Source organism: Hemiscyllium ocellatum, chromosome 11 (genome assembly GCF_020745735.1).
Source record: "Hemiscyllium ocellatum isolate sHemOce1 chromosome 11, sHemOce1.pat.X.cur, whole genome shotgun sequence".
Taxonomy (NCBI): domain Eukaryota; kingdom Metazoa; phylum Chordata; class Chondrichthyes; order Orectolobiformes; family Hemiscylliidae; genus Hemiscyllium; species Hemiscyllium ocellatum.
In genome coordinates, this window is record NC_083411.1 from 100944744 (window position 1) to 100953540 (window position 8797).

Consider the following 8797-nt stretch of genomic DNA (forward strand, 5'->3'; position numbering starts at 1 on the left):
TTGTAGTAGATATCACTTACCACTATTCTGTACGAATTAGTAGATATCTACTCCATAAAAGTGTCTTTGGTACCAATTTGGAGCCCTATGTTGCAAAAGCCATTTCAGAAGGCAAGGGAACCCAGCACCGTGGTTCATAGCAGCAGATTAAAATTTAGTATGGTCTATAGCACGAAGTGACTCTGCAATAGCTGTTTGATACATGTACCCATTGTCTACAAGCATCTCGACTAACTTTGGTTGATGGGCTGCCTAATTATTGTGCTGAACCAGTAAGTTCTCATGGTTCACTGGTAGCAGTAATTAATTAAAACTTAACCTGATGTGACTTCAATGGAAGTAAAAATCTAAATGAAAGCACAATTAGTTGATGCCTAGTCATTTTGCAACATTGATTCCACACTGTGAAGCTGAGCATTTTAAAATTTTTTTCTCTAGTGTTCCTGCAAAGGTCGTTGTGCCAACAAACAGTGCAAATGCAGGAAGAATAGAATTGATTGTGCTGACCACTGCAAATGCATTGCCAATCATTGTCACAATCGAGTCAATGTGGTGAGAATTCAGCTTTTGGTTTTAAAACTTTTCTTGGAACTCATTGAAATAATGGAGAGAAGAGCTGCTGACTGCTTAATGATTTTTATTATTTTACTCATCTTGAGAGAGTATTTTTTATTTTCAAATTAAATGATGTAGTTTTGGGTTTTCTACTGTTCCCATTGTGTAACTTCTACAGTCATCTAGTTTTGGACACTTGTTCTGAATTCTCTTTACTACAGTGTCAGAACCTCTGACTATCACTTAAACATTGTTCATCTTGCAGTCACCTGCTTTAAAGTAAACTGACACCAAACCAGTTGCCTGAGTACAGTCTATTTAAGAGTTACAAAATCCAGCCTTTATTCTTGTAGGTTGTCAGCCTGCTAGCTAATCCTTTTATACTTCTGGCTTCTGTTACTAGGTCATGGAGTCATACAGCACGGAAACAGACTTTTCGATCCAACCAGTGGATGCAGACTATAGTCCCAAGCTAAATAGTCCCACCTGCCTGCACCTTGCTCATATCTGTCCAAACCTTCCGTTTTCCTCCAAATGTGTGTTAAACATTGTAATTGTACCAACATCCACCACTTCCTCAGGAAGTTCATTCCACATGCAAACTACTCTGTGCAAAAAGAATTTGCCTCATGTTTTTTTTAAGTTTCTCTCCTTTTTAACGAGCTCCCTAGTCTCGGAATTCCCTATCCTAGGGAAAAAGAAACATTCCAAATCCAGTAACATCCTGGTAAATCTCTTCTGAACCTTCTGCAGCTTGATAATTATCCTTCCCATAACTGGGTAACCAGAACTGGATGCAGTATTCCAGAAAAGTTTCGAAGAATTATATACTTGCACCCCTGGGTCCCTCTGTTCTACCACACTACCCAAGGCCCTGCCATTAATTGTTAGCCTTGTCCCTTGTTTGTACCAAAATGCAAGACCTCACATTTATCCAGATTGAACTCCATCTGCATTTTTCTGCCCATTGACTCATTGGATCAAGATCTTGTCATCTTGATTATCTCAACCTCAGATTTTGCTTGTCTTTTTAGTAATTACTTATCTGATAGCATGAAATGGAGTGCTTGGTAAATGTGCAGTGGTTTGAGGTTTTTCAATAATTACAAGCTATGATTTGTAAATTCTCCTGCATTGTCTGTAAAAAATAGTCCTCTAACAAGCTAAGCATAGAAGCAAAGATTCTGCCCTCCAATGGGCAACACTACTAAAAACCATGCAAATCCAAGTAACTAACTACAGTTCAAGCATAAAATTTCCTCCTAAATGTTTGCACCAACTAATGGTTGGTCAGCAGTAATTGCACGACTTTCTAATAATTTTATGGAATGTTTTAATCCTCCCAAACAGGCTCACATTCATACCCAATTCAGACCAATCCCTTTTTCAATTGCAAATAAACTGCATAGATCAGTAGTCTGCACATCTTTATGATCTTTGCTCATACTTTGGTACTAAATGTGTGACCTCTAATCTAGTGAACTGATTTGGCTTGTGTAGGAAATAGTCCATTAGGTGTAGACCTGTAATTACTGTAGAAAACAGTTTGTTTTTGTTATTAGCATTTCAAAATGTAAATCATTGAGGGAGTGTTTTAAAATCCAAAATATAACTTTTAATGCAAAAGAATAGTCAATTTAAGGACAAATCTAACTTTGTCTCAAATGTTCCAATGAGTAGAAAATGTCTTTCTAACTAAACTTCCTTTTCTCCTCCTCCTTTATTTTTAAGCATCAAGACGATGTGTTTACTGAAAATGGATCCGATGGCTCACTTAAATTAGATGATCCCACTGAATCAGAGTCTCGCTTCTTTGAGCCCCTTAGCATCACCTCTGACAAGGTATTTCTTATTCACTGAAATGTTATAACCTATAATGGGGGGAGGGGATGGAATTGTACTTATAGTTGCTAAAAACATTTAACGCTAAAACACTCTTTTTATATACTAACTCCAGGAATACAAGGAGTCCAAAACCAGATAATACAGGTTTACAACGGGAGGGAAAAGATTTGAAAAGGACCTAAGGGGTAATTTCTTTTTCATGCAGAGGGTGGTACATATTTGGAATGAGCTGCCAGAGGAAGTGGTGGACAAGCAGGATGCTAGAAGAACACAGCAAACAAGGCAGCATCAGGAGATGGAGAAGTCTGTTTTGGGTGTAAGGGGAGCTGCAGATAAAGGGGGTGGTGAAGTGGGGATAGAGGATACAACCTAGTTGGTCGATAGGAGACATGAATCCGATTGGTAGCAGAAAGGACGTGTCGCTGAAGAATGGAAAGGGGGGGGGGGGCTGAAAGAGTCTGGATGGGAAGGGAGGTTTTTTAAAATTGGAGAACTCCATGTTGAGTCCTCTGGGCTGTAGGCTGCCCAAGCGGAAGATGAGGTGGTATTCCTCCAATTTGCGTTTTGGTTTGTTGTGGTAATGGAGGAGGCCAAGGATGGTCCTGTCAGAAAGGGAGGGAGAAGGGGAATTAAAATGGGCAATGACTGGAATGTCTGGTTGGCCCCTGTGGGCCAAGTTGAGATGCTTGGCGAACCACTCCCCTTGAGCTCCCCAATGTAGAGAAGACCACATCAGGAGCACCTGATGCAGTAAACAAGGTTGGAAGAGAGGCAGGTGTGAGCCTCTGTCTCACCTGGACGGACTGTTTGGGGCCCCAGATGGAAGTGAGGGAATGGTGTACTGTCGGGTTTTGCTTTTTTTTTCCGGTTCCAGGGGAAGGTACTTGGGGGTTCAGGGGATTGGTGGGAAGAGTGGCATCATCCTTAAATGCTGGTAAATGGGACAAGGTCAGATTGTGATGTCTGGAATGGAGGTCATTAGCAAAGCAGTCACCTAGTCTGCATTTTGATATCTCCAGCATAAAGAGACTGCATTGTAAGTGATGAATACTGTAGACTGTATTGAAAGAAATACAAATAAAATGCTCTTTACCTGGAAGGTGTTTAGTGAGGAGGAAGGTGAATAGATATTAGTGTTTGATTTTTTTTCATAGGAAGGTTCTACATGGAGTAAGGAATCGGGATGTCAAGGTGGGAACAGTTGCTGCAGAATGCTGACGGTGGAGGAGTTAGGGAGATGTGTTTGGTGGTAGCAACCTGTGGAGGTGGCCAAAATGGCAGAGAATGTTCCTGTTTGAATGCAGCAAAGTGTGGGTGGGAAGTGAGAGTGTAGTTTGTCAGGTGCTCTGCATCTATAAACCTCTTTTTATCAAGCCTTTTTGATCAAAAAGTTGAAAATGCCATTTGTTCAATAAAAGCTGGAATGGGATGAGTCTCTATTACAATACCAACTTTAAATGGACATACCAAGATACTTTAAAAAAAATTATAAAGCAAAACTTGCACCATGCCATATTGATATTAGGGCATCTTGGACAAAGGGCAAGATTTTAACAGCTTTTCTGCAAGAAAGAACTGAAATTTTGAAGTGGGAACTCTTTATAGAGGGAGTGGTGAGGTTCTGGTGGATCTTGAATTGAGGATGAGCATTCTAAAATGCTGTCGACCAGGTGATAGGGCAACATGCTTTCCTCAATAATTTGTGGGATATGGGTAGTGCTTGATTGGTTAGCATTTGTTCATTTCCTAATTGCCTTCAAAGATGGTGGAAAGGCTGCTTCCTGAACTGCTTTCTGTGTGGGGATTGTGATCTATCGACAAAGCCATTCAAAATGAACAGCAGCATTTTAATCCAGCAATTGTTTGAAAGCAACGATGTATTCCTCTAGTTGGTAGAGGTCACATTGTTGGAAGGTGCTGTCAAAATGTCTTGATTTACTGCAGTGTGTCTTGTAAATGGTACACACTAGATTAGATTACATTACATTACTTAGTGTGGAAACAGGCCCTTTGGCCCAACAAGTCCACACTGACCTGCCGAAGCGCAACCCACCCATACCTACATTTACCCCTTACCTAACACTACGGGCAATTTAGCATGGCCAATTCACCTAACCTGCACATTTTTGGTCTGTGGGAGGAAACCGGAGCACCCAGAGGAAACCCACGCAGACACGGGGAGAATGTGCAAACTCCACACAGTCAGTCGTCTGAGGCGGGAATTGAACCCGGGTCTCTGGCGCTGTGAGGCAGCAGTGCTAACCACAGTGCCACTATGCTTTGAACAAAGTGACAAACAAGTTGCTTAGTCCTTGCTGATAGTGGTATTGTAGTTGAACCCATCCAGCAAGTGGCAAGTATTCTTTAGCACTCCTATCTTTTTGTTTTGTAGCTGATGACCAGGCATTGTCAAGATGGGAGATTTCACCTCAGAAATCCTAGCCTCTAATATGACCATGACTTTTTCATTTGAGTTTCTTATCCAATATCTTCAAGATGCCTGTGTATGCCATTGAATGGCATGGGGAGATGATTTTTTTTCTTTCCTGTAGAATGTCGTCATTGCCTGGCATTTGTGACCTATGTTACTTGCCAGTTTATCAACCCAAATCTGGATGTTGTCCAGCTATGGATATAGACATGGACTGCTTCACTGAGGTGTGATTAAATTGTACTGAATATTTTGCACTCAGCAACCACCACAACTTCTAAATCAGTTCTGTTTTTTTATTCCATATAAGCTGGCAGATTGCTGAATTTGTCTAGCATTTTGATTTCTTTGCAGATTTCCATCATTTGCAATACTTGTTGTGTTTATCCTCCGTTTCCCAACTTTTTTTAATGGGTGTTTGTTTGGAGCAGCTAGAAGTGGTTGGGCTTCAGACAGGAGTCTGAGCAGCAGCTTTAGTGATATCCTGAGATTGTCGACTTCCAACATCCACAATTATCTCTTTGCGAGCTGTGAATCTCAACCAGGGGAGAGCTCTTCCACTGTTGTCTCCCCTATACCTAATGACCCCAGATTTACTAGTGTTCCTTGTTATGCCACATTCATGCTATATTGATGTCAAGAACAGCTTCTCTTCCCTTTCCTCCTCCTAGAATTCAATTCTTTTTGTCTACTTTGAGTACATTGGCAGGATAGATAACATCTGATATGGTCAATTACGGTTTCATCCTTTTAGGACGTTGATGCAAGAGTGGTTTGCTAGGGCAGTTCTGAGTCAACCAAATTGTTTTTGTCTAGAGTTGCATATAGATCAGACCATCTTGCTCTCATATAAAAACTAAAAGAACTACAGATGCTGTTAATCAGAAACAAACAAGTTTCTAGAAAAGCTCTGGCAGCATCCGAAAAGAAATCAGTTAATGTTTCGGGTCTGGTGACCCTTGATGTTATATTTGTAATCTGTAAAGGAAAGGGATGGCATAAACAGCTAGATTTGACACTTAGCAGTCAGTGGGTAGAAGAGTTAAAGTGGATGGTGAGTATTTGGGGGGGGGGGGGGGGTTCACTTGGATTGTTTTCCAATGCTGTGACTTGGGTTGTGCACTCCACTTGTGTTCATGACATCATTCTAGGAGAAAGTGAGGACTGTAGATGCTGGAGATCAGAGCTGAAAATGTGTTGCTAGAAAAGCGCAGCAAGTCGGGCAGCATCCAAGGAGCAGGAGAATCGACGTTTTGGGCATGAGCCTTTCTTGATTCCTGAAGAAGGGCTCATGCCCAATATGTCGATTCTCCTTCTCCTTGGATGCTGCCTGACCTGCTGTGCTTTTCCAGCAACACATTTTCAGTTTCATGACATCATTACCAACAGTACTCTAGGTAGCTGCCAGTGTCAACAAGTGCACAACAATTTAATTCTGAAAAGAACAGTTTCCACAACCTCCAGTTTGCTTGAGGGGATGGAGGTCATGGAGATAAGTGAGGTCAAAGAACAGTCATAAAACAATGTTCCTGTTACCACTATTTGTTGGCAAACAGTGAGTACTGTTTCTGATCTGAAGTCAGGAGTTTTTTTTTGTCTAATGGAAATAGTGTTTGAAGAAAATATGTGGAAGAGATTAGAGGAAAATTACTCATCGAACAATTTTTTTTTCAGGTTCTGGTTGACATCACTGACCATGGAGACACAAAGCTGAAGCTAATTCGTAAACCACTGATGGAGACTGAAGAGTCAAACAGCTCCAATATCAAGAAGAAGAAGAAAACCCTTTTGAACTGTAACACCAGTTTCTTTACAGGATACCCTTCAATCCCTGAAACCCTAGAATAAGTATTTTCTGTAAATTTGTGCCATTTTTATGTTTGACTCCTCCATTCCAGGAAGTGTGCTGTACTTTTTGATTTTTCTTTGTGGGACCACCATGATTGTCTGTCTGTTTTTTCCTGGCCTTTTTTTTCCTTTTACCATCTTAGTTATTTGTGTATCTAATGAAATGCCTCAAAATTAAACTATTTGTGTGTTTCAGGAAGGGGGGGGGGAAGAGAGGAGAAAGAGAGAAGAAATAATTGACCATCAAGAAGTGGAAAATGTGGGATTTATTTTCACTTTGTTGTTCTTGACTAAGCTTTTGAGCAATTGTTCAATTATATATTCTGATTACAATCCTGACTACCTCTAGAGAGACAGTGGGACTATTGTTATTTTGACAGACTTTTTGGACATTCATTTGTTTCTTCCACATTGGAAAACAGATTTACGATTTTAATTTGTGACAGTAGTGTACTATTCCAAGTATTGAGTCTGTCTAGATACAGTTTCCTTCATTGCAGGAAGGAAAAAAGGTAATCTTGTTGCCCTAGCCCCCATCTGAAAAAATTTTCACATGGAAGAATGGTTTAAATTTAAATTGCCTAGTCTGCAATGACTTTATCATTTAACTGTTCATAACAAAATGTGAAATTAATCAAAGCTGAATTAGAGAATGACTAGTAATATGCAGTGAAGTCAGTATTTGAAAGTACAAATTCTCCTTTAGTGGTGGAATGCAATGTTCAGGAATGACCAGTTTGAGACTTGTAGTATTTAACTTTTTTGATTTATAGATACTTCAAATTGTTCTGCTGGACACTTTCATGAGTAATTTTTTTGAATACTAAACAAAATGTTTCAAATTTGTAATTACAGAAAAGTGATTTTAGTCAACACCATATTGCCATACTTTTCACCCCTCTTCATAATTTAGTCAGGAATTGAGTTCCATTTTAATTGTAAAACTTTTGATCCATGTTGAAATGTTAACAAAGTTGTTTTTGGAAAGAACTGTGATGCAATCTCCCCTTCTTTTGAGATTTGTGTTTTCTTGTATATGTAGTAAATTTACAATACATGTATATGGAAGATCTTGAAACATTTTCCACAACTGAGAATCTTGAATGGATAGTTGTCTGTGTCCTGTACTTTTTATCTCCTTGCTGTAGTTTATAAATAAAGAGAACTGATTTAGAGTTCGGACTGGCTTCATAAATCTAACCTTGCAATTGATTTCACTATTCTTTTTTGAAAGGGAAGTTGATTTCATCTTTTTCCATCTCATCCAGCCTTGCTCAGATTGGAAAAATTCCCAGATAATTGCAAACTATCTAAAATAATTTGGGAGGGAAATTTAATCTTATTCATTTGGTATTTTGCATTGATGGATTTATGACTGCAAAAGATAAATTTTCATACAGGACTATGCTCTTGGAAAAAGTCAGGTTTCCATACTTCTGTAGTCCTTATTCTTTAGTTTTTAAAGTTTCCATCTGAAGCACATGCAGTTTTTTAAGCTAAGATACCTTTTCAGTTTGTTCTGTTCACTTTAAATGCAAAGTCTTATGTGCAAGAATGAAATTGAAATAATTATAGTACAAGTGACTTTGGTGTTTTGAGTTGACATGAAGCCTGTTGAAAATGTGTTGCTGGTTAAAGCACAGCAGGTTAGGCAGCATCCAAGGAATAGGAAATTCGACGTTTCGGGCATAAGCCCTTCATCATGAAGCCTGTCTAACCCAATTACTACATCATTCAGAGCCAATAGAAAACCTTTTACTTGAACTGTACTTTCTGGTTAGGTTTACTCGTTATTTTTGTAGTGTTCACTCCAATTTACTGGATGATTTTTGTGCAGAAGACTAATATCTGACATTGCTCACATCCACTTTTGCCTACATCTTCCTATATAACCCTTGATTACCCTACTAATTAAGAACCTGCCTCTCAGACTAAGTACAAACAAGGACTTTATCCCTACTGCTCTCTGTGGCAAGGTGTTCTAAAGATTCTCTATCCTCCCAGGAACAAATTCCTCTTATCAGTCTAAAGTTTATCCCTCTATTCTGAGACTTTGCCCTGTTGTCCTAATCTTCCATTGAAGGAAACACCCTCAGCACTTACCCTGTCAAGTTCTTT

General features: G+C 39.4%; 1 protein-coding gene across 3 annotated transcripts in view; it reads left to right on the plus strand.

Moving 5' to 3' along the window:
- Window positions 1–7854, plus strand: part of kif4 (kinesin family member 4) — a 72583-nt gene extending 64729 nt beyond the window's left edge. For all 3 annotated transcript variants that reach the window (XM_060832760.1, XM_060832758.1, XM_060832761.1), the window contains exons 29-31: window positions 439–552; window positions 2287–2397; window positions 6506–7854. In XM_060832760.1, coding sequence (XP_060688743.1) covers window positions 439–552; window positions 2287–2397; window positions 6506–6679 — 399 coding nt within the window. In that variant the 3' untranslated portion in view covers window positions 6680–7854. The remainder of the gene's footprint in view (window positions 1–438; window positions 553–2286; window positions 2398–6505) is intronic.
- Window positions 7855–8797: the final 943 nt, after the last annotated feature.